General features: G+C 43.4%; 2 protein-coding genes across 10 annotated transcripts in view; both read left to right on the top strand.

Annotated features, from left to right (window-relative positions):
• The first annotated feature begins 1,781 nt into the window (after positions 1-1,781).
• On the top strand, positions 1,782-9,469 carry HNRNPDL (heterogeneous nuclear ribonucleoprotein D like). Of its 5 annotated transcripts, none has more exons than XR_013842470.1 (9): positions 1,782-2,043; positions 4,758-4,926; positions 5,027-5,188; positions 6,855-6,986; positions 7,104-7,218; positions 7,482-7,649; positions 7,935-8,027; positions 8,411-8,515; positions 9,207-9,469. XR_013842470.1 is itself a non-coding variant. In XM_079991147.1 (8 exons), exons 1-7 carry the CDS (start codon positions 1,904-1,906, stop codon positions 8,003-8,005), a joined length of 957 nt encoding a protein of 318 aa, XP_079847273.1. In that variant the 5' UTR covers positions 1,782-1,903; the 3' UTR covers positions 8,006-8,027; positions 9,207-9,469. The 5 variants fall into 5 exon arrangements, 3 of the variants coding, with proteins under 3 accessions (XP_079847273.1, XP_079847272.1, XP_079847274.1); XR_013842471.1 differs by having other exon boundaries at positions 9,203-9,469; XM_079991147.1 differs by lacking the exon at positions 8,411-8,515.
• A 4,117-nt stretch (positions 9,470-13,586) lies between these two features.
• HNRNPD (heterogeneous nuclear ribonucleoprotein D) overlaps positions 13,587-25,407 on the top strand; it is a 14,643-nt gene continuing 2,822 nt past the window's right edge. For all 5 annotated transcript variants that reach the window (XR_013842463.1, XR_013842464.1, XM_079991108.1 and 2 more), the window contains exons 1-6: positions 13,587-14,060; positions 19,799-19,967; positions 20,092-20,253; positions 21,500-21,631; positions 23,347-23,446; positions 24,200-24,349. Coding sequence is in view for 3 of the 5 variants with exons in the window: in XM_079991108.1 (XP_079847234.1) it covers positions 13,852-14,060; positions 19,799-19,967; positions 20,092-20,253; positions 21,500-21,631; positions 23,347-23,446; positions 24,200-24,349 (922 nt within the window). In the remaining 2 variants the exon portion in view is untranslated. The remainder of the gene's footprint in view (positions 14,061-19,798; positions 19,968-20,091; positions 20,254-21,499; positions 21,632-23,346; positions 23,447-24,199; positions 24,350-25,407) is intronic.

Here is a 25,407-nt window from a genome sequence, read left to right as displayed (position 1 = left end):
AGCTCCCTCTATGTCAACCGCAATTTAAATCCCTCAGATTTTGGGGGATATGCGTCTTAGTTCTGGCACTTATTGATGGTTCTTAAGTTTGGCTAAGCTGTCAGAGTCATACAGTGATCCATTTCTCCTCTTATGAAATAAGACATTAATCAGGTATCTAGCGACTGCAAGGGATCTACTTGAGTCTTCGTCGTTTAATAAGTATATTATTTGGGCTTCCTGAGGTCTGTCAGCTATTCTCGAGAAATATGGGGCCAGAAACTTGGACCGTGAAGCCGAATGTATAGGACAACAGAAGATTATATGATATAACGATTCTATAGATCCACTTTTACAGTCACAGAGGAGTGAGATCTGTCCGTTGGAGAGTCTGTTACCCAACACATTTGATGGGAAAACATTGAATCTAGCCTTTATAAAGGCATACCTGTGCATCACCACAGATAAGGTAGTTAAATAAGATGGAAGCTTCGTTGGTGGTGTTAAGCCAAGGTTTATCGGCGAACAGGTGCCACCACCTGTCGCAATATTAAATTGTAAATCCATCTCCTCTAATTTGTGTGCAACAAGTTTCTTACAGTTCAGAATATTCTCTTTTTTTTGGGGGGGGGGGCTGTTCTTTAAATGCATGGTGTTTATGTAGCCGTTGTCATGTATCATACTCACCCTTGATTTGCACTCTGTTTCCCCCAAAGGAATACAGCCCTCACAGAAACCTCATCCAAATCATGATATGTATGGATGTCCTCTGGGGAACTCTTCCTGCACTACATGCACAGCTGTCAACTTTCAGATTTGAAAATAAGGGATCAGCAGCCTCGAAAATAAGGGATCAGTAGCCTCACCTGTCCCGGGGACAGTCTACGGGATATCTAACAATCCGAGATAGCAGTGGGAAGCAGTGGGAAACGGCGCTGGAATAAGGAAGGGGGTTTCCTGCAAAAAAAGGGAAGGTTGACAGTTGACAGGTATGCTACATGACCATACAGGCCCAAACATGGGAGGGCTTCATTGTGTCCACTAAAAGCCTCCACCGACCCCCTTTTTCCGCACTGCGTAACATGCGAAAGAGGCCACAAACCACACAAGCAGGCCGTACAATTGATTTTGGGGCAAGTAGAGAAACAAAAATTTTGCACCCAGGCAGGTCCTTTCAGAAGCTGTGAACGTGGGCTGAGGGTGAAAACTAGAAGCAGGGCTCACTTTCCCACTGGATGTCTCACATGTCCTGCCCATCTGTATTTACTCATGGAAGAAAGGCACTCTGCACTTGATCAGGAGCCACGTTTCCCTTCCTCCGCTTTATGAAAAGCAATGGCAGATGCAGGTCCCTTAACACCAACTAAGCCCTGACTCCACCATCATTGCCTTCTGAGTAAATAAGACTTAGCATTACAACCGCAGCTTATTATTTTTTTAGGACCCGTCTTATTTTGTTGCTTTGAACCGTTTTTAAATGTTGTGCTTAAAATATTGCAACCTTCAGGCGAAGAGTGGGTAATTAATAATAATAATAATTATAATAATGGGAAACCAGACCCACTGAACGCAAACGGGTACTTTTCTACGCAAACGTGTGGAGTCCCTGGTGGAAGAAACCGAAAGGCCCTGCTCTTAACATAGTCCCAACCCACTCAGGCTCACGCCTCGGCCATTGCCCTTCCGCCACTGGAGCGCTCTTTTCCTACAGGAAATCCCTCCGCCCTCATCCTCCTCCGCGCCTGCGCCTGCGGACGGCGCCGATTGGGCGAGAGAGGCCGTATATAACCGCGGCGCAGGCTGTGCCCGGATCTCTTGTTACGGCCGCCATTTTAATACTCTGCTAGGCTTCGCTCGCTTGTCTCTTCTCTCGTCTTGTCTGTGTCTGTGCGTTGTGCGCGCTTCTTCTCGGCCCTTCTCGGCCATGGAGGACAACACCGACTACGGCAGCAGCAACAACAACAACGCGGGCTCCGGCGCCGGCGGGGACGACTTCGCCGAGGGCTCCAAGATCAACGCCAGCAAGAACCAGCAAGATGACGGGTACGAAGGGCAGCCGAGCAGGTGGAGGAAACCAGCCTCGCGGCGTGGCGAGGGGAGGGGGAGGAAAAGAGCGAGGGCGCCATTTTGTCCTGGAGGAAAAGTAAATGGCGGGAAGGAGGGAGGGAGGGGGGGAACTGAGGCGGCTCGGCCACGTGACTAGGCCGTTCCCACGCGAGCGCCGCCTCCCCGGGCCCCTTTTGTGTCTCCTTCGCTCCGCCCCCCGCCCGCTCGCGCGTTTGGCCTCGGCTTCCAACTGGGCGGAGCCGGGAAGGTGCCCGTTAAGGCGCCTGTGACGCAAGCGGCAGCCTATGGGGGAGCGCGGTGGGCGGGATCAAGGAAAGCTGGCGCCGCCGCCGCCGCGTGCGCAGTGTGGGAACCGGGGAGGAGTAGTAAGGGGCGCCTGTTTCACGTGCGGGAAGGTCCCAGGTTCGATTCCCCAGCGGGGCTAAGGAGAGACTTAGCTGCTCTGCAGGCCTGGAGAGCCGCTGCCGGCCAGTGTAGGCTTCGTTGTTGGTGAGGCTCTCAAGGCATCTTGCTGGGTTCTGGGCGCACGTTCTCTCTGCCAAGGCTGCGCTCGTCACAGGATTGCTACTCTAGTACATTTTGCTTCACTTATTTATATTGCGTTTCTGTCCCACCCTCCCCCACCCCGTAAGGCGCTCGTGGTCCCCTTTGCCCTTCCATTAAGTTTAATCGCCACAACAACAACCCTGTGAGGTAGGTTAGGGTGAGAGAGCAACCTGCCGAGGGGGGATTGGAACCCTCCCAGGCCCCGGTCCTGTGTTTCTCAAACTTGGGTCTCTGGATGTTGTTGAACTACAACTCCCATTGTCCCTAGCTAGCAGGACCAATGGTCAGGGATGGTGGGTATTCCAGCTGTTGTTGGACTATAACTCCCAAGTTGCAGTTACAGATAGGTAGCCGTGTTGGTCCGCCATAGTCAAAACAAAATAAAAAATTCCTTCCAGTAGCACCTTAAAGACCAACTAAGTTAGTTCTTGGTATGAGCTTTCGTGTGCATGCACACTTCTTCAGATCAGTTCTGAAGAAGTTCTGAAGAAGATCAGTTCTGAAGAAGTGTGCATGCACACGAAAGCTCATACCAAGAACTAACTTAGTTGGTCTTTAAGTTGGTCTACTTTAGTTGGTCTACTGGAAGGAATTTTTTATTTTTCCCAAGTTGCAGACACATTGCCCTACTCCCAACAATCATAACTGCTGCACTTTGCCTGGAAACAAATTATTATTATTATCATGCAACATCACTCTTGGATGTAGTTGTCTTCTTTGGTGATCACTCATAACCGAGTAAGATTGTTTCACATGAATATGGTCTTAACGGTGTGTCTGTGACTGTGGAGGCCAATTCTGGATGCATACATCCTTCCACAGTGGAGTCAGAGGTTTCAGGTGGTAGTTGATCACAGTAAGGATTTGCCAAACTGCGCCTTTCTCTTAGCACATTTCTCCTTTTCTGAGTTCTGCTTCTTCAAAGGCCATGATGCCTTTGGTAAAGGCTGTTCTCCAGTAGGAGCGCCAGTGATTCTCAGTTGTTGGTGTTTATACTACATTTTTAAAGATTTGCCTTGAGAACGTCTTTAAACCTCTTTTGTTTTACCAACCTTCTGATGATGCTGGATTGCAATTCCCACTATTCCTGGGTGTTGGCCGTGCAGGGCCACATAGTTCTCTAAGGCCTTATCCCAGTCACCTACAATATGAAATCCCCATTGACCTACCTTTCAGGGCTGTTAAGACTGAGAGCATGGTTAGTTATCTGCACTTTCATGTTATCCTGCATTTCGAGTTTTCTTGAAATGTATCATCATTGCAAGACTATTCAAAGCTGATAGTTGTCCTTACTTATTATGCAAGTTTCCTGCTTCCAGGGAAGGGTGTCTAATGCCATTCTTTCTGTCCTGATTCTATTCTAAGCTCAAGATAGGATGAGCAGTTAATCAAACATCTACCTTTCATTCCTGTTGCAAAGTCTTAAATCGGGATAGATTGTGTTTGCCTGCAAATAACATCCAATCCATATACTTTTACTTGGAAGTAAGTCTCATTTAAACAAAATAAGCTTCACACTAAGCATGGCTAATACTTTCTTTGCGTGAATGAAAGTGTAATAGAGTTTCTGTAGGCATGTATTTTAAACCATATATACATTTACTGTTGTGTAGAGGCATTAGAACTTACAAGAGTTGTCATAATCTTGTATTTGGGCTTTTTGAGATTAAAATGCTTTCTCCCCCAAATAATGGAAAATAAATACAACATTGTAGATCAGCATTGAGAACTTTATGCCCAGCTATTCCCATGGTAGGGATAAGAGATAGAACTTTAATATATAAAAATGCAAGGGCCTTTACAGTCACCTTTGCTTACAGTTTGAACCACATATGCAGGACAAATCAGTAGAGCGGTGTTCTGAAGGATCCCCTTTACGCCAAAAATGAGGTTTTGGATTTTTCTTACTAACTTGTGACTGTACATTGTGTGACATGTTTTAGTTTTTCTAATTTATGTGGAATACAATAGAGACATGGTAAATGAGTTGGGGCAATCAAGCATAGTTTTCTATCTTGCTTAATAATTTTGTTCTGTATTGGTTAGTGTAATTGCCTTACTTTAAATTTATTAGCTACCTTGCACATGGAAAGTCAAAACATACATTAAATCTATAATGTTTTGGGAAGGTATAATTTAATCAAATCTCTGTCCTTTCATTGCAGTAAAATGTTCATTGGAGGCCTAAGCTGGGATACGAGCAAAAAAGATTTGACGGAGTATTTGTCTCGCTTTGGAGAAGTGGTGGACTGCACAATTAAAACAGATCCTGTCACAGGGAGGTCTAGAGGCTTTGGCTTTGTGCTTTTCAAAGATGCTGCCAGTGTTGAGAAGGTATGTAAGTCTTGGTGTTAAATGGCCATAAGTAGCATCTGTGAATACTTATGAAATATTTTCATTTTCTGAGTCTGAATTTGAACTCGTGTATTTTTAGGTTTTGGAACTGAAGGAACACAAATTGGATGGCAAGTTAATAGATCCCAAAAGGGCAAAAGCTTTAAAGGGGAAAGAGCCACCCAAAAAAGTGTTTGTTGGTGGACTGAGTCCAGATACATCTGAAGAGCAAATAAAGGAATATTTTGGTGGCTTTGGAGAGGTATAATCTTTGTTGTTGTCTTTGTCTAGCATTTTTTGTGCCTACAGTTGAGGGGTATTTTGTGGCATGCTTACTGGTAAAACATTGCTTGTTCTAAATTGTACAAGAAGCCTGCAACTTGTGCAAATTTAACTTGCATGCATTCAGCTTTACATGCTTGGCCAAATTTTAAAAGGGTTGGGCACCCAGTAAAAAGAACGTGGCAATCTCCCCCCCCCCCCAATAATATTTATTAAAATTTTTAAGGGTTACAAAAAGCAAAAGTAAAAACACCATATTAAACAAAAACAAAACAACACATCACAATAAGGAAAAAAGAAAGAAAAAGAAAAAAACACAACTAATCTTCTCATAACTTACCTTTCATTTGCTTGTTTCCTTGACCTCCTCACACCTCCCTTTTTTGTATTCTAATTCGGTTAACTATTTCAGCAGATCCTTTCCATCTTTTCCAATTTTTGTTCTGTAATTTATCTCAATATGATATAACTTTACTTTCCCTCCTTTCACCAATTAACAGTCTATTTTTTCCTAAACCCTTATAACATTTCTGCTAAAACCACATAACTTCATTCCAACATCCTTCTAACATTCATTAATTTTACAATGTTTCTGTAAATAGTCTTTAAATTTCTTCCAATCTTCCTCCACCGACTCTTCTCCCTGGTCTCAGATTCTGCCAGTCATTTCTGCCAGTAAGAACGTGGCAATCTCATCCACCATTGCACCCAGTGTGTTTTGACTGTAATTTTGGCTTTAGGCACAATCCCCAAAAGTTGTGGGCTTACTGTAATATAGTAGTTTTGAATGACACTGTCTGCATTTGCATACAACAGTAAGCTAGACCTTCTGAGTGAGCAGTGTTTCCTGGTCACTCCTTTATTTTGATCCTCTGGCACAATCAGGATTAATGTAGGAGGGAGCTTTGACATCTCATTATGTCCAAGTTAGAGATCAGAGTTTGCTGCAAGAAGCTATGATCAGTAAAGCTGATTCAAAATAAGCCAGAAAGTCTGGCTTATTATGTGCAGATGTGACCTTTGAGTAGCTTGATAGCTTTACTCTTGGGGTCGTTGACTTTGAGAGCTTACAGTGGGAATAAATGGGAACAATTTGAGAGTTGCGTTTACAATGGAAGTAGCGGCATGGGTTCGGATTTTTACACTATTCAGTTAAGACTTCTTGCAAGCTGCCTAAAATATTAATTATTGGTCGATGCACTGTAATGCATCTGGTGCTTAAGAGTAACATAAGGAAAAGATGATCCTTGTCTCAAAGAATTTGTAGTCTAAATTGCATCAATGAGGTAAAAGTAAGAGGGGTGAAGGAAGGACTTAAGAGGGTAACAAAAAGAATGAGGGAAGAGCATTGGATGAATGTGAGTAAATGTAGCTTGAGTTCAATCAAAGTCCAGGGGAAGGATTTGAGAGCATGTAGAAGTTAGAGATTTAGTTTTAGGCATGAGGGTTTGCAAAAAATGGGATGATAGAGGTTGGAAGCTAGAAGAGTGAAGGTATATACACATTGCAAAATAGGGCCAAGAAGATGAAGGAAGGCTGTGTTGGCTGGGACTGATGGGAGTTGTAGATCAAAACACACGGAGAGCACTAGTTTGGTGAAAGCTGACATTGGGTTAGGTTTTACAGCTTTTAACTGTGATTTTCAGATAGAAAATATTGAGCTTCCCATGGACACGAAGACAAATGAAAGAAGGGGTTTCTGTTTCATCACATACTCAGATGAAGAACCGGTAAAGAAATTGTTGGAAAGCAGATACCATCAAATTGGTTCTGGAAAGGTATTGCTTTGTGTTTGTCACTTGCATCTTCTCTTGCATGCAAGAGCGATGATAGTTCAGAATGTTAAGTCCTTCGTTTATGTAGTATTACAGTTCTGCACTTTTGTTTTCATCTAGTGTGAGATAAAAGTAGCACAGCCCAAAGATGTATATAGGCAGCAACAGCAGCAACAGAAGGGAGGCAGAGGCGCTTCATCTGGTGGGCGTGGTGGTTCCAGAGGACGTGGCAGGGGTGAGTGTGCCTTAAATCTTAACTGCTGAAATGTGTCTCCAGTAACCATCTGAATCAGGAGTCGCAACCTGAGGGGGTGTTCTTGGAGTGATAATACATTGTAAGACTGAGGGGAGAGATGGTTCTACTTTTTTTTTAACTTGGGAGCCCTTGTAGCTGAATATTAGAGTAAAAATGTTTTAAATACAGTGGCTTTTAATTTTTCTCTAACATAAAAGAAAAAGCAGTTCTAAAGATTTCATGTCATAATCACTTTATTTTAGGTCAAGGTCAAAGCTGGAACCAAGGGTATAACAACTATTATGATCAAGGATATGGAAGTTACAACAGTCCTTACAGTGATCAGAGTTACAGCAGCTACGGTGGATATGATTATTCTGGGTACAACTACCCAAGTTATGGCTATGGACAGGGATACGCTGACTACAGTGGTAAGCCTCTTTTCTTTCAACATTGCCTCTAGTTCATACTACAGATTTAGGGTAGTTTTATCTTTCTCATCCTGGCATCTATGGGGCAGGAAGAGGAGGGTATTGCGTATTTCTTTATGGATTTTTAGTTGTGGGAGTTTCTAAGAGTTATGTGAGTCTGTATTGAAACTGATAGAGGTTTGTGTAAGTATCTGTAACGATTCCAATAATAGTTTGGTACAGCATCTTTTGAGTCTCCTGTGGTTTTGAGATGGACTTTAAAGCTGCAATTTCTCTCCTGAACAGGACAGCAAAGCACTTATGGAAAGGCATCCCGAGGTGGCGGTAATCACCAAAACAACTACCAGCCATACTAAAGGAAAACCTGGAAAGAAACAGGTGTGTATTGAGTGAAAGTGTCACCACCCATACATCTAATCTAATTTAAAGATCAATAGACAAACAAGTATAAACCACTTTTCTTGGATAGCCTTTTTCTAAAAAAACTTTTTTAAAAAACGTGTTTTGAAATGTGTTTTTAAAACTCTTTACTTTTAAGTGTCTATAGATCTTTAACTCTGTAAAAGGTGGTTCATCGTCCTTAGTACTTCAGAGAAACATAAGAGTTTTTCTGCTTACATTGTGTGCCAGGTGGTGTAGAGGAATAATTAAACTTAATAGAAGTGTTAACCAACAGGTAAAGTACTGAAATGGGTACAACTTAAGCAAAACAAGATTGTTGTCTTCTAACTCTGACATTATACCTTGTTTGTACCCGCCAGCGGGAACTTCATTGCAGGCCGTGTGTCACCCTGACCACGTCTATCTCTGGGGGTCGCACGTTGCAGGCAGAGCGCAAGGCATACACCAGAAAACGCTGTCCTGTGGTATGGTCTCTTCCAACTTCATGTACCAGCGTAAAGATTAAAGTGGAAAACTTCAGACTTTGGCTTCTTTTTTAAAATCTTCTTTGAAGATTTAAGTGTCTTAACTTAAAATGGTTTTTTACAGGAGTTAAAGTGCATAAATGCCTTTACAGCTTAATCATTTTTGGTCTTCTGTTTAGTGTTGTATATCAATTGTGGAACCTCGTTTTAAGTGTTCGTTCTTTAAGATTTAATGCTTGCTTTTTTCTTTTATAGCTATTAGTGAATTCTACAAACCTAAACGAACTTTTAAATCTGGAAACATTAAAGATCATATGCAGATGGCAGTTTCTATTTAATCACTTGGCTAACAATAATTTTCCTTGTATTGCCACTTTCTCTTTCCCGCTAGCAGTTGAAGCCGTGAAAGGCTCTTCTACAGCTTGGTTTCTAGTAAACCAAGAACTTCCTTGCTGAGTTTCTGCAGTTCTTTGACATAGCTCCATCATTTGAGCTGAACTGGGACGCCTGGGCATGTAAAGTGCAATTGGGTCATCATAAATATTTCATGTTGACAGAGATGCATATGATCTTTAACAGTGAAGCGAGGAATAAATAGAGGACTTAAAGCAGTTCATGAAAATGGACCTTTTAAAAACGATTGTAAACGTTGCACTAGTCTCATAATGTTTTTTGTCTTCGTTGTAGGTAGATTCTACAGCAAAGCCATCTTGCAGAACATCAGGACTGACTGGAGGGTGGTCTTCGTGACATGAGATTATTTTGTAAAAGACTTTTAGTGTATGACACAACAGTGTCCAACTGTACATAGCGGCCGAATAGTTTTCTTTATGGTTTTTACTTTTTGTCCTTTTGTCATCTGTGTTATGATGCCAATGTGGTTCTTGTGTTTATACAATTTTTATTTGTATTTCTTTGTTGAATGACTCAAATAAAAATGCTTATCTTCTGTGAGTGCTGTCTTCAGCATTTTGAGAATACCACGGCGGTTGTATCAGGCTCAAGAATACCATTAGGTACTTGTGAGCAATATTGCAACATGTTAAACCCACACAGTGTGTGCTAGAGAAATGCAAGGGTATGTGTGTCTCAACTGTATTCCATGCTGTACTGCAACATGATTCTATCACCGACTTTTTCATTTAAAAAATGAAGAGACTTTATTGATTATAGAAGCAAGTGTGATCTTTTATGTTGATATATAGTCCCGAATCTATGTATGATGCAGCTGCTTGGAGGAAAGTCATCTCTTTGAAAAACACTGAACAGAGACTGAAACAACCTAGGTTTACTGAAAATGGTTGGCTGGTCGTTTGGGTATTTTTTAAAAAAAAACATTTGTATTGTAATTAAGTTGTGCAGCTAAGGTTTTTACTACTAAGGAAGACAAAATGCTGTTTCATTAAAATACAACAAACTGATCAAATCAAAAGTTTTAAGTACTAGGAGGGGTGTTTGTCCATTGCTCATGCTTTGACACCGACTTGGCAGTTGCAGCCAATACAGTCTAGTCTGCTGCTGAAAAACACAATGGGATGATGCAGTGTGTCTACTTAGCCTTAATTATGTTAATGATAATCACTGGCATAAACACTAGGGCTTTCAAATGGAATCTAAGAACTTTGTCTGATCTTTGAAAAACTAAAGGTATGAATAGTGTTTAGTCTCTCCATCCCCCTGAGCTTTGTTTTCTTGTAAACGAGTAGGCTGTGTCTATGCAGTCTTTAGATTGCTACAGCCCAGTGACCTTAACAGTAAAAGGAATCTGAAATGGAAACGAGTGCTAGTCAGCAGGAAAAGCAAACCCTATGAAAATAATCAGTGCCTGGGGAGTTTACTCCATGAGTACTTGCCCTTTCATTATTGTTCCCTTATCTAGTATTATATGGTATTTGTGGATGTGGCTTTTTCAGTGCTGCATTCTTTCTATATAAAAGAATATATTAAAGAATAATAAAAACGATAGTCTGGGTTTTATGAGGCAAGAGGCTCTTTTTCTCATTGAGACCAATCAAACTGTCAAGTGATCTCGCCTTTCCCTAATGTTGAGTGGTCACCAAAAAGGACCTCTGACCATGATAGTAATTGAGCAGTTTATATAATGGTGCACATAGTTTCAATGTCAGTATGCAATACAGTACATGTAATCTGAGAGGGAATCCTTAGAAGTTGCCACCAGTTCTTTCAAGAGAGCCAGCATGGTGTAGTGGTTAAGAGCGATATGGTGAACTGGGTTCGCTTCCCCGCTCCTCCACATGCAGCTGCTGGGTGACCTTGGGCTAGTCACACTTCTCTGAAATCTCAGCCTCACTCACCTCAGTGTTGGGGAGGAAGGGAAAGGAGATTGTTACCCGCTTTGAGACTTCTTAAGGGGAGCGAAAGGTGTGATACCAAGTCCAAACTCTTTTTCAAAACTACGGTAAGTCTCAGGTCCTAGGAAGGTAAGGAAGCTGCCATATGCCCTAGTCAGACCACCTGGCTATTCAGTAATATATTTCCTATGCTGATTTGCCTCTATCTGGAAATGCCAGAGTTTTATCAAATTTCTAAACCATCAAAGATCACAGAGCAGGTTACAATATACTGTAAAACAAAAATAGCATAGTAAAAACCATTTGCGCCCCCCCCCCCGAGTTTAAAAGGCTATGCAGTCGTACCTTGGCTGTCGAATGGAATCTGTTTGGGAAGTCTGTTCAACTTCTGAAAATGTTTGACAACCAAGGCACAGCTTCCGATTGGCTACAGGAGCGTGTTCGGGAGCCAAAACGTTCGAGTCGCAAGGTGTTCAGGATCCAAGGTACAACTAGATTGTTTAATTAGCCTAAGGCCTGGGAAAAGAACCATTTATTTGCCTAGTGTACAAGGATATTTAATGAGAGCTCCTGGACACCAGGAAGAGAGTTTGCCCTTTAACATGAGGCAAAGCATTCTCTCACTGACAGACTAGCATGTTCCCCTTCATAAACTAAGGGTCTTGTATATTTTTTAAAGACAACTAGTTTAGAACTCTAGTTTCATAGAATGCAGTCTTTCAGATTCAATAAGTCAGCCAGTAGGCAGGTGTGTATAATACTGGGAGGGAATTGTAAGCAGTTCAGAAAGAAATGAAATGCAGAAAAGAACAGTGATAACTACTAATTAAGACTGACAGTTCACAAGAAGCTGTTATTGATAAATCCTGGCAGCGTTACTAAAAACTTGCGAGCCAACTCAAAAGTCACAGCACTGATACCTCTTGATGAATTTAATTCATGTTAACGGTCTCTTGAAGTTCACTTGTTCCAGTATGGCAATCTGCTCTGTGCCACCGGTGAAATTCCTGTATTTAAAAAATGCTCTGTTTGTACTATATTACTTTTATGTAGCGCTTTACTGGCATCTATTTTTTATCCCTAAAAGAACCATGCAGATATATCAGTATTAAACCCCATTGATGATGGAAGATTGGCTGGGTGGGGAGCCAAGTTTAAGAGCACCCAGCAAATATTAGTGTGCCTGTTTTGCATGAGAGCACAATGCCCCAGATTCAATATCGTCGGCATCTCTAGGCCAGACTGCGAATATACTGAGTCGCAAGAGAGCTAACAGTATTGTTTTACACTATAATCCAGGCTGCTATGCATTTTTGGAGGTTCTTAGTACAATATTGTCTGTCGTTTAATTTTGAAATGTGTCATTGCTTTCAGATTTGCAGAGAGGTGGTCGTTTAAGTCATTTGCAGCAAAAACGAAGGGCCTCGTGGCGCCTTAAAAGAGGTTTATTATGGCATGGGCTTTGGTGAACCACAGTCCGCTTTATCAGGTGGATGAAGCTGATCCTTTTTGTTTTTTTAAAAAGATGGTATTTTGATAAATAAAAGTGGGTACTGGGCATGTCTCTCAAACCCATCTCGTGTCTTTCTCGCATCTCATACAGCACTGCACAAAGCGTTTCCCATCGCTGAACGTGTTATGGACGCGCGTGGGATTGTTAACAGGATCGTTCGCCTGTTAAATGCGGGCGGAAATTTGCAAACGCAATAAATGCAATAGCAAATGTTTCTGGTTCTGCAGGCAGTGCAAGATCCGGCGGGATTATGTTCATAATCCAGGACATATTTTTTTTTTTTTTTTAAAAAGTGCTTTTTATTTTTCATTAATAACAGTCCAATGCTGGCCACATCAATACAATACCAAATCAATACAATCCAAAGAGCCCATTAATTCAGTTCCGAATTAAACATTTTTGGATGACTTCCCGTGTTCTGGTTATCAGGAGTTGATGTGATTCCTTGGTCCTGCTCCAATCCTCTTAATCAGTCCAAATACAATAGTTCCGATCTTAATCCTTTATTTTAGCAGCCACTGGTCTAATCCAGGACAGCCTTGGGCCGCCGCCTCCCGCCCTTTCCTCTCCTCCTGCGAGGGAGTCGCGCTTCCATCTCCCCGGAGAGACCCGCTCCCTTTGGCCGAGACCCTCGCGGGATCTCCGGCTCCGAGACCTCCTCTTTCAGGGCGCGCGCGGAATGGCGGCGCTTCTGTGAGAGAAATAAAGGGAGTCCGAGTGGCGCTCCGGCTTCTTAGTTCTGTGGGAGAAATAAACCTCCTACATCCGGGGTTTGTGTTGTGAGGCCTGTGATGGCGGCCTGTCTGCTGCTCCCTTATTATTCACTCTCCGCCCTTCAGTTTTGTTTTATTTATTTATTTTATTTTATTTCAGTTTCATTTGGGCTTTTATCGTTTTGTAAAAACTGCTGCGGACCTGCGTTTTTTTTTTTTTTTTAAACTTCCCTGGGATTACTTGAGGGAAGCTGAGGCAGTCGTAATAATAAATAAACGCAATAACAACAAACAACAGGACCGAAGGGGCTCACTATAGACAATTGGCTAGACTAGGAACGGAAAAGCCGCCACGCCGCCAGCGACGGCCCCTCTAGCTCCCCCGTCCGCCTGCGTCTCTATGGTTTCCTCTAGCAAAAAAAAACGATCTCAAGGCGAGGGAATGCGCGCGCACGGCGTGAGGGAGGGAGGGAGGAGAGAAAGAAAACGGGGGCGTCGGTCACGTGGCCGCGCCGCCGCATTCCTTCCGTCGGCCATTTTAGGTTGGGAACCATCGAGGCGGCGCCATTAAAGTGCGAGAAAGGAGGGAAACGCCAGCAGCCCGCGCTTGGCACGTCGTCGTCGTCGCCGCCGTCGCGGTTTCCGTCGCGGTCGGGCAGCGCAGCCCCTACTGACTCCTCTCCACCCCCCCCCGCGCCTCGCAGGATCCCGCCTTCTTCTTCTCCCTCCCTCCCCCCCCCCAACCTTCGGCGACTCTCCTCTCTCCCTTTTCCTACGAGACCAGCCGGCCGAGGCACCATGTCGGAGCAGCCGTTCGCCGGAGATGCCGCTGCCGCGGAGGCTTCGGAGCAGGCCGAGCAGCCTGAAGGGGCCTCGGGCAACGGAGGAGGCGGCGGCGGCGGCGGCGCCGAAGGAGGTGGCGGCGGTGGAGGAGGCGGAGGCGGCGGCGGCACCGGAGAATCGGAGGGAGCGAAAATCGACGCGAGCAAGAACGAGGAGGATGAAGGGTAGGCGAGCGGGAGGAGGAGGAGACCGACGGTGGGCCTCATCCCGCCTCGCGTTGACCCGCCTGCTTACTCCCGAGTCGGGAGAAACGTAACCGGCGGCGTTATTTCCAAGGGGAACCTCCTTTTCCGCTCCCCAAAATTGGTTCTGCTGCCCCCTCAGTGGTGCTTCGCTCCGCATCTCCCCCGCTTCCCCTCCCCCTCCCCGGGTAGTGTTAGGATGGAGATGCGCGAGTCCCCCGGGGAGGAAGGAAACGGGGGTCGTGGACGCGCATCTCCCCCCCCCCCCATTTTTTGAAATTGGTTTTTACAACATTATAAACAAACATATAAGACAAGCAAACATAAATCATAGCCTTATTAAAAATTACTCTTATTAACATTGTTAAGTGACTCCCTCGCTTCACTGTTTTCAGTTAATTTAACTTAACATATTTAACTAAGTAATCATTAAATTTTGTCCATTCTTCCTGATCTGGTGCTTTTATCTGATGGCTTCCAAGTCTAAGCGGGCGAGCGGCGCTCCTGCGCCTCGGGCGACTTCCGAGGAGCAGCTGCCTGTTGCAAGAGCGATCTCTTCGTTTCGTAGCCTTACTTTGCTCCGCATACGGGGGGGTGGGTTGTGCGTGTGTGTTTCTGGTTTTATGGCCCTCGAGGCCTTGCCCGTAGGGTCTGCGTTAGCGAACCCCGCGTGGCTTCTTTTTTATATATCTAAAGAAAGAATGGCCCCCTTTGCTTCGGCAGCCCTGCCGACTTTGTAAGGGAGAAGAGTTGGAAGCCACCCTCGGGTTGCAACGGAGCAAAATGCATCTAATGCAGAGGGGGCTGCATGGGGCGAAAGTGGGTGCATAGTCTGGGCGCTATAAACATGCACTAAAACTGCAGTGTAGAAGTGGCTGTCAAATGCAGACGATGCCTTGTAGTCTTTTATGAATGAGCCCTGCTGTGTTTTTGTTTTTGTTTTAGCCCGGGATGCATGAAAACAAAAGAGTTGTATCACTGAGAGTAGACAGTCACAAGGCTCATTGTTTTCGCTGCAGATGGACTTGCGCTGCTACCTCGCTAGAAATGACGCGAGTGGAGCCCATTCTGTGCAAATTTTCAGTTGTGTATTGTGCAAAAGACAGTCATATAAGCTCATGCAAGAGCTTGATGGTACACATTCTGTAGCTCTCAAAACGAATGTGAAGCTTTCCACTGAGCCATCTTTTGTCTGGTCATGAAACCTACTTTTTACTTGGTGGTCCCATGGCATTGTCTTTATCTGTGTCTTGTGTTAGTGGCTGCAGAGATATGTGGAAATCCCGGGTAAAAAGCCCATCCCCACTGTTTATAATGAGGGTATCCACTATCTGGCCGAAGGTTGCATTGTCTTTCAGTGGATTAGGTTGGTCACCTAAGCAGCTTTCTTACTTTGAGACTTTTACAGTGTGGAAAGGATAACACTATGTTCCCTCAACTAATGTATATTGCATGTCTTATGTAATGCATGGGGAAAAAATGTTAACAGGATAGCTGAGCAGTATCCTTTTGTAGCATATACATAAGTAATTTACTCTGGTGATAGCCATTCATTCATTTGTACCTCCAAGCCTAGAGTTTTGTAATGTGGTTTACCTGGGGATGACTTTAAAGGGTTCCATTTATTAGCTTGTAAAATAAGAAGCAAAAGGTAGCCATGTTCCCCCATATGGGGGAAGAAACCTCTAAAATCCACAGTTGGACAATATTTTTATTAGGACTAGCTAAAATGTAACAAAAATGTGGCAAGCTTTTTGGAGTTCTGGATGACTATAGCAAAACAACAACGTTATAATAAAACCACAACTTAAGAGACAACCAAATACAGTGGTGCCTCGCAAGACGAAAAGAATCCGTTCCGCGAGTCTCTTTGTCTAGCGTTTTTTTTGTCTTGCGAAGCAAGCCCATTAGCGGATTAGCGCTATTAGCGGCTTAGCGGTTTAGCGGATAAGTGGCTTAGCGGCTTAGAAAAAGGGGGGGGGGAGGGAAAAAAGTCGGAAAAACTCGCAAGACATTCTCGTCTTGCGAAGCAAGCCCATAGGTAAATTCGTCTTGCGAAGCACCTCCAAAACGGAAAACCCTTTCGGCTAGCGGGTTTTTCGTCTTGCAAGGCATTCGTCTTGCGGGGCACCACTGTATATATATCACAGAACTAAGCAGCTGCCAAGTACATACTTTAAAGTGACCAACCGTAAAGCCAGATCTTTAAAACTGGGACAGAAGAAAAGCCTTAGCCAGATGCTGAAAAGACAGCAAGTTGGGCGCCAGGTGGCCTCCCTAGGGAAATTATTCCATAGTGTTGGGCTCAAAAATACTGCAGCTCTCCTGGCTGAGCAGTTATTGAGATAGTGCTAGTTAAGGCATAGTAAGTGACCTAAATCACTGGGACTCAGCATGATGGTCTCTGCTGCTATTTTATGTGATGATACTAAGTTCAAATATGAACATGCATTTGCTATTAGCATTAAGCCTGGGCTGTTGAAGAGTGCATAGACTGTCCCTCAACTGTGGAGCACTCTTGCCTTTGAAACTAAGCAAATGATGGTTCCTGGTTTATACATTACTGAATGAGTGCCACTGAGAACCTTAATAATTATTATTAATAATAATTTTATTACTTATATGTCGCCAGTCTGGAAGGCTTACAACTTATCTAAAAGCATAATAAAAACGTCAGTGCTTAAAAACTTCCCTAAACAGGACTGCCTTCAGATGTCTTCTAAAAGTCAGGTAGTTGTTAACCTTGACACCTGAAGGGAGGGCATTCCACAGGGAGGGGGCCACTACTGAGAAGGCCCTCTGCTTGGTTCCCTGTAACTTTACTTCTCGCAGTGAGGGAACCAGCAGAAGACCCTCTGAGGAGAACCTCAGTGCCCAAGCTGAGCGATGGGAGTGGAGCTGCAGGGTTAACCACTTGTGTTAAAGCTATGTCCACATAGGTTGAACCAATTCCTTTCTGGTTAGCTGTTTTACTGCCATAAGATATAAAGCAGGCTATAGCTGACTTTTGAGCATCTGTACATGTGAGTAGTTTTGTTTTTTAATGGGCTTTGCTCACGGTCTTTGGAAATAATTGTACCCCTTATTTATGCCTCTTGCGTTCTTTGGTCCTAAAATGCTGTCTTGGCATGACTTAATTAGCAGGAATAATTTCTTCCTATACTTGTGAAATCTTTTCATTTCTGGCCTTGCCTAATACAGTAGTAAAGAATGTAATAAGTCTACAAGCTGATCCAAGGACATTCCTGTACTGCTAGTAATCTTGATAAGGATAGCAGATGTGTTTGTTTGATAAGGATAGCAGATGTGCAACTGGATGGCAGTTTCATTTTGTACTGAAGTGCTCCGAATCTGTGAAACTAATTTGTGCTCTAAACCTGAAATGTTTAACAGTCAGAATTTCCAGAAGGGAACTCCGAAAATTGTAATACTTTTACAGATGCTCAGTGTTAGATTCATTAGATCAGTGTTTCTCAAACTTAGGTCCCCAGCTGTTGTTGGACTACAACTTACCATCCCTGACCACTGGTCCTGCTAACTAGGAATGATGGGAGTTGTAGTCTAGCATAAGATGGGCACCCAAGTTTGAGAAACACTGCATTAGGCATTCCGTTGTCTACTAGATTACAATTATTGGACTTCCTGCATGGAAACTGTAACAGTTAAACCTGTAGGAGTTTGCATTCCAGGTGTGGTTCTCTAATGCACCAATATCTTCAGTAAGAAGGGAGGCCTGCACCACAATATTATCAGTAAAGGCAGCTGTTCAAATAGTACATTTGAGTTGTATCTTCCACTTGGAGTGCTCAGAGTACCATAGAACAAACCAAACTTGTAAGTATCCATTCACTTGGTATGTTCTTAATAATCATGTGCAGGTGACAAGACAGGGAAGACATTGACAGTTCAGTGGTGAAGTTCAGTGTATCACAAATTACTGAGCATGAACAGCCCAGTACAAAGGTTGTATACTAGCAGCCTCTGTCAAATTATTTGCAAGATTGTAACAAACATATGCCAAGTTAGTTTTTTTAATACAATCATTAAAAAGAGATTTTTTGGGGGGGCGCTGGTAACTTTGTATTCCACATTCACTTACATACCTGTCTTCTAATTTATTTATTTTTGCATGAGCTTATCCTGAAAATAGCTTCAGGAAGCCTGCAGCTCTTATGATTTCTCTTACTGCTCTTAGTTAGCGCTCAGCCTTCTGGGTGGTTCTTTTTACGTGAAAGTTGCAGCTCAAAGATGGGATGTTACTTCTAGCAGCAACCCATATTGCATCACATGGTGTTTCAGGCACAGCTGCAGCTATAAGGTGCAGCCTTAAGATAAGGAAATCCCTGACTGAATGCTAGGTGGTGAAGGGACAGCCTCCTGAACAAAGTTAGTACCTGCCTTTTTCCAGTACAGTTACAACACTGGGAGTTGGTCAGTGGGCTGTTTCCACCCCTTTCCCTGTTTTAATCTCAAAACAATTTAGGCTAACCCTTCCCCAAGCTCTGGCTTACTTAAGTATTATTCCCTGTTCATTAACTCTGTCAAGCACTTTTCTGTGGGGAGTGGTGGACATGTCTCGACCTCTTTGCTTGGAAGTAGCTCCTGGGTTACATACTTGATTTGGGAGAGGTCTGTCATCATTGATAGCAGTGCTGTCTTGTGTGAAAATCATTGTAATCACAAAACTAGTTCATACAGGACTTCTGCAGCTTTAACTGTTATTTGTTGGTTGGTTGGTTGGTTGGTTGGTTGGTTGGTTGGTCTTGGAGCCTGCTACAATAATCAACCTGACTAGTTTGTGCACTTCATTGCTTTTATACCATACAGACATTCATGGGGTTGGATCCAGGCTGCACATTAATGGAAGGGTTGAGATTAACTTTACTAATTCCTCCTTTCGTTTCTGCAGTTCCCACGCCCTTCCCCTGAGATCTGTTCCCGAGGGAGGGGCCTCTGGAATAGCATTGAATGTTGCTCTGGAGGCTTAAGAGGGAATTGGTGAAACTTTCCTCCCCCTTCCCTTCCTCAAGCAGGAGCATCCACTGCAATCCACTGGGTTGCAGAAGTATATTCACTCACAAATTAGCAGAACTGGAACTAACACATCATTAGGATTCTTGATGCTTGGTGTAAAGCTTTTATTGTTGATGTTCTGCATTTTAGGCAGCTGGTTTGTATTTGCACTAGCCTGTAAGAAACCCAAGCAGTTCACAACAGAACAATAGAATCAGCCAGCCTTGGATGTGAAATTTAAGTAGCACCACTGGTCTCTGACCACAATAAATTATCTATCTACCTAAGTAGCACCAGCCAGTTTATGTGGTTACTTCCATGCCAAAATGGCAGTGCTATATGTTTAAGTAATGTTCTAGCTATTAGAAGTACGTTGGGCTGTTGAGGTGGGTGTTACCTTGGGATATGCTGGGGTGGTAAAGGGGTGTAGGGTTTTGCTTTTACCACAGCATTCTTGTTGCAATTCTGATTTGTTTCAGTAGTGTATTCATTATAAAAGGGGTGTGTAGCCCCTTTTCATATGGCTTGCCAGTTGTCCCTCAGACTGCTTGTTTTGGCAGGTACCTAGGTCTATGGGTGTGGGGTGGGAGAGGACGACAGGCATTGTTTTGGGGTGGGTTATCTAATGGCTATTCACATTGCTCTGCTTACTGTTCTAGCAAAGCCCATTAAAGTCTAAGCGTCTGAAAGTTTGTTTTCTTCTGCAGGAAAATGTTTATCGGTGGCCTCAGCTGGGATACTACAAAGAAGGATCTTAAGGATTACTTCACGAAATTTGGTGAAGTTGTAGACTGCACCCTTAAGTTAGACCCAATTACAGGGCGGTCAAGAGGCTTTGGCTTTGTGCTGTTCAAGGAAGCTGAGAGCGTAGACAAGGTACGTGTTCAAGACGCTTTGTCATTGTTGCAAGAATTCAGAAAAGGTCTGTGATAGTTCTTGCCGAGTATCCATGGAAATGCAGTTTAAGATGCCATGTTTTTTATGTTTTATTTTTTTACAGGTCATGGATCAGAAAGAACACAAGCTGAATGGAAAAGTGATTGATCCCAAAAGAGCAAAAGCAATGAAAACAAAAGAGCCAGTTAAAAAGATTTTTGTTGGTGGGCTATCTCCAGATACGCCTGAGGAGAAAATAAGGGAATACTTTGGAGGTTTTGGCGAGGTAAGTCATCTGCCCTGTCTGTCTATATTGAGTTAGTTTGGTAATTCCCCTACCTCCAGAACTGCTCAGAGTGGCTGATAGAATCTCCTGAGCAACTTTCGGGTATGTATAGCAGTGGGGAAGGGAAATAGACACTATTAGATACCACTCATACTTATGCACAACTTCCCCCAAAATATTTTTTGGGAAAACAGTTTACTGACTAAAAATGGTGTGTGTGTGTGCCTTTTTTTGGGGGGGGAGGGCATAATTATTTCATCGCTGTAGGGCTAGTTTGACCCCCTGTTCAAATGCAACTGTTGGGAATAATGAAACTCATGACAGTGGGCGCACCCAGGAGATGTCTGCAAATTAAATACAGTACAGTGGTGCCTCGCAAGACAAAATTAATCCGTTCCGCGAGTCTCTTCGTCTTGCGTTTTTTTCGTCTTGCGAAGCACGGCTATTAGCGGCTTAGCGGCTATTAATGGCTTAGCGGCTTTAAGAAAAAGGAAACAAACTCGCAAGAACTCGCAAGACGTTTCGTCTTGCCAAGCAAGCCCATAGGGAAATTTGTCTTGCAAAGCACCTCAAAAAACGGAGAACTCTTTCGTCTAGCGAGTTTTTCGTCTTGCGAGGCATTCGTCTTGCGGGGCACCACTGTATTAGAGTAGTAATATCCTTAAGACAAACTGGTTGAAATGTTTCAGTTGCAGGCCAATCTCTTTTGAGAGCCTGAGATTTGATATGTATTCAAAATTCTACTGCAGGCATTTTTCTCGAATGGTTAAATTGGCTCTGAACAATTTAATGCTTCTGCAATTAGCATATTTTCCCCCAGTAATTTAGTAATCCATGGTGGGGCGGGGTTACCTCTGGGCACTTTCCTAGGTGCAAAGGCTTATTTCAAACATTGCAGCAAACCATGAGCAAGGAAGCTTACTTAGTATGACGTGTGAATGGACAAATCATAGTCATACACTCTGAAGGCCATTTTGCCCAGAGACTTGGGTCTTGAGCAGGAAAACGGCTGTAAATAATGGCTTCCCTGCACTTCAGTTCAGACTATAGTTTGGTTTCTAATTTACAGTTCATACAGTCATTGATGGTCATGTTTGAATTTCAGCTGACTACTTGCATCCTGACTTCTTCCATCCTCTATTGTTTTTATTTAATATAAATTTTGAAACAACACTCTTCGTGTGCTCTTAGCTACAAGCTGTTCAAAATACATACTTTTGTGTCATCTGTGTATCTCTTGGATCAGGTGGAATCGATAGAACTTCCCATGGACAACAAAACAAACAAGCGTCGTGGTTTTTGCTTCATTACTTTCAAAGAAGAAGATCCAGTGAAGAAAATTATGGAGAAAAAATACCACAACGTTGGTCTCAGTAAAGTATGTTTCAAGCTATGATTCCAAAGCACCTCCTCTTTAGAAAGAGAATCCTGGTTTTGTTTGGTCAGTAACAGCCAGTTCTTATTCAAGACAGAAGAGTAGACAAGAAAACACAAAGGGAGGAGTCACTGTTGGATATTAGGGGTGAAACATTTGTTTAAAAGCATGCCTGCACCCCCACACACAGTTGTTAGAAAGATTTACAACTCTTCTGTTTTGAAAAAGTACTTTGAAACTTATCGCTATATACTTGATAGTGAGCTCAGTTATCCAAGTGCTGGTCTTTATGTAGTTGACGACACCATCAATATAGAAGGGGGGAGGTATTAGCAGGCTTGAGGTGAACCCCCAAGGCTTGCAGGAATGCACACTTCTTGCGAGAGGGAAGCAGCCCAGTGAGGACTGGGCATGGGATATTGACTGTGCTGAGGCCTTTTGTAGGGCAGGGTGAAGGGTGGGAGAGAACCTAGAAAACCAACTGCTTGTGACGTTACGCTGGGGGTGGATAACTGTATGTGGCCAGTGGGCTACACCCTTAATTCCCCATCTCTTGGGCCAACATCAGCGGGTGGGCTGGGCTACCCACTTGTCAAGGTTCAAAGGGGCTGCATCAAACGCTTTGCAGGTGCACTATCAACGTAAGCCTACCTTCAGAGGGGTTTGTTTGTTCCTTTCAGTTGGTGCTGATAGTGGGAGGTAATTTGAAGGTCCTTATTGCTCCTTTTTATGGGACGCGGGTGGCGCTGTGGTCTAAACCATAGAGCCTAGGGCTTGCCGATCAGAAGGTCGGCAGTTTGAATCCCCGCACTGGGGTGAGTTTCCGTTGTTCGGTCCCAGCTCCTGCCCACCTAGCAGTTCGAAAGCACGTCAAAGTGCAAGTAGATAAATAGGTATTGCTCCGGTGGGAAGGTAAACGGCGCTTCCGTGCGCTGCTCTGGTTTGCCAGAAGCGGCTTAGTCATGCTGGCCACATGACCTGGAAGCTGTATGCCGGCTCCCTCAGTCAATAAAGCGAGATGAGCGCTGCAACCCCAGAGTAGTCTGCGACTGGACCTAACAGTCAGGGGCCCCTTTACCTTTTATTGCGCCTTTATAGCTGCGTCATTCCCTGTCCCACACAGGTGGGGCATGGTGTTGTTAAAAGGGCCTCTCAAGCCAAATTGGGGGTAATTAGGCCCTCGAGCCAGAGGTTCCCTACCCCTGGATTACACCATTCAGTGTAACATTGCAAGCATTTAAACTTCAGTTTATGCTGGGTAGTTCATAACTACCTTTGGAAACAGTATTTAGGCACTTCTTCTAAAAGAGCAATCCTCCTTCTGCCAGTGACTGGTAGATAGGCTTATTTGGAGCTTGTAACTTCCCACTAAAATGACATAGTTTACAAAACAGAAGCTAGTTGTTGCTTACCAGCAAAGATTTTCCTGGTTAAAAAGATTAAGTTAAAGCTCCTGAATGTTGAGCAGCGCCTCTATACCTCTTCAAAGCTCAATTCTTACTAGTGTTTTTGTGAAAATGAAGATTTAACATTTAACTATAATATAGCTGCAGTTTTTACCTGCTGTAAGTTTTGTTTGACTGGAGGTGCCAACATATTCCTTAAATTGCATTGCTATTTTTGATGAATTTTGTAGTGTTTAAGTAAATGGGCATTGAACCTGAAAGAGCTGCTCACTTGCACTTTGCAGAAATAACTATTACTTACCATTCTTTCAGTGTGAAATAAAAGTAGCGATGTCAAAAGAACAGTATCAGCAGCAGCAGCAGTGGGGAACACGAGGGGGATTTGCTGGAAGAGCTCGTGGCAGAGGTGGAGGTAAATTTTTTATTTAACTGGCACTGATACTTAATTCCAGTACCTGCTTGAAGATCTGTTCTCTCAAGTGCATGTTTCTCAGCTTTCTGTTTTAAAAATTCACCAAACATCTCCGTGAACTCAGTGCGCCTACCTGATCTACAGCGCCTGGCCCTAGCGTCCCTTCTTGGTGAAGGCATTGAATCTTTTTATATTAACTGGCAGTCCTTTTTAAGAATTCAGGATTACAAGGAGCCCGAGTGGTTGCTCACGGAATAAAGTTATACTTCAACATAGTGGAAAGCTAACTGACATAGCTTGGTGTTTGGCACAATGTAGCTGTCGCTGAACCATACATAACACCCAGTCTACTAAAAATTAAAATAATTTACTTGGAAATTCAGTTCACTGATTTCAGTGGAATTCCTTCCAATTAACTGTGCATAATAGCACTTTATTTCAAAGACTTTAACCTTGCCAAAAAGGCTTCCAGAGCAGCTTAGAAAGATCAGTAGTAAGAGTAGCACTTAAGCCATGAGGAAGAAAGAAGGAGAGAAGCAAGTTCAGGCACCAGTTTTTACAGTGCAGTTCCTACAGTGAGCAGCTTAGTTGGAAACTGTTCCAGTAGCCTGACAACTGTGAAAGGCCCAAAAGCAGCTGGGGTTTCAGCAGAAGGGATGGAGTAGCCCAGCTGCCTTGTAGAGTTTAGGACTGTTCATTTTTAGGCTCTTGCCCCCCCCTCCCCCCAGTGACCATCTCTTACTTCTGTTGCAGGCCCCAGTCAAAGCTGGAACCCCGGATACAGTAATTATTGGAACCAGGGGTATGGCAACTATGGTGGATACAACAACCAAGGGTATGGTGGCTACGGAGGTTATGACTACACTGGCTACAACAACTATTACGGATACGGAGATTATAGCAGTAAGTGTAGAGAGGCTTTATATTTTGCATACCAGCAAATGCTGTTGATTCGGGTGGTGGCTACCAAATCAGAATCCAGGGTACTTTCTTTCTAGTGTCCGAAAGGCACAGCTGAGAAGCACTTTAATGGAAAATGCTAGGCTTCTGTTTTTAGCAGAGGAAATCTGCTAATTTGAAAGGCGGACCATTTTGCTAACGGAACACTGCACTTGCGTTTTTGGAGTGCTCTTTTGGGAGCTGTCCTCTGGAGACTAACGCACTTCAGCCCTTCTGCAGCTCATTCGTTTTTCCCCCTCCCTCGTTTTGTTCCTGTGTTGCTCTTTGGGCATTCACCAAAAACAGCCGAGGAACACCGGAGGCACGAGAGAGCCTGGAGGAGAAAAAGGCAGGCTCAAGCCAAAAGCTAGTGCGCCTTCTCAAACAAAACTTTAAACTTGGAGGGTAGTAGACATTGTTCTTCACACACATTCTCAGTGATCCTGGCAGAAAGCTACAATCTTTTAGATGACTTTCGGTGATATGGTTATTAATCAGGTATATAGTGACTTGTGCCCAGTACCTAGCAATCAAGAAGTGGTATTGTTTTTGTTTTAAATAGGTGATGGCACCAAGGTGGGACTTGTTGGTCTGCACTTAAATTCATACTGATTTGGCTTATTGACATCCAATGCCCTATTAAATGTATTGTATGGGGGATTATTATTTTACGTTATGAACTACCCTGAGATCTGCAAATGAAGGGTGGTATACAAATAATAATAATAATAATAATAATAATAATAATAATAATAAATTTATAATGCTTTTAGAGCCCCATGAGCTTGGAGATTAGTCCAATTACAAAAGAGGTCATATTCCTAAGGAAACTTGGTCATTAACTTGAAGTTGTTTGCTCTCCATCCTTCAAAACTGCTGGTGAGACTCGAACGTCCCTCATTATTGCTACCACCTTCTGAGAGGAGATTTATTGGAGTACCACCTTTTAACCTGACACTGCCTGCTTTTATTTTGGAGATCTTAGCTCTGCGGGAGCACATTCATCCGGTGCTATATGAGCT

This window comes from Podarcis cretensis, assembly GCF_951804945.1.
Source record: "Podarcis cretensis genome assembly, chromosome: 9".
NCBI classification, from domain to species: Eukaryota; Metazoa; Chordata; class Lepidosauria; order Squamata; family Lacertidae; genus Podarcis; species Podarcis cretensis.
Note: the sequence above shows the minus strand (reverse complement) of the source record. Positions and strands in the feature narration are given on the sequence as shown.

What these genes read in the sequence shown, in the direction of transcription:
- HNRNPDL (XM_079991147.1), top strand. Translation starts at nt 1,904, where the DNA reads ATGGAGGACAACACCGACTACGGCAGCAGCAACAACAACAACGCGGGC. An exon ending in ATTTTGGTGGCTTTGGAGAG is followed by an intron (nt 5,189 to 6,854) that starts GTATAATCTTTG and finishes TGTGATTTTCAG; the next exon opens with ATAGAAAATATTGAGCTTCC. An exon ending in ATCAAATTGGTTCTGGAAAG is followed by an intron (nt 6,987 to 7,103) that starts GTATTGCTTTGT and finishes GTTTTCATCTAG; the next exon opens with TGTGAGATAAAAGTAGCACA.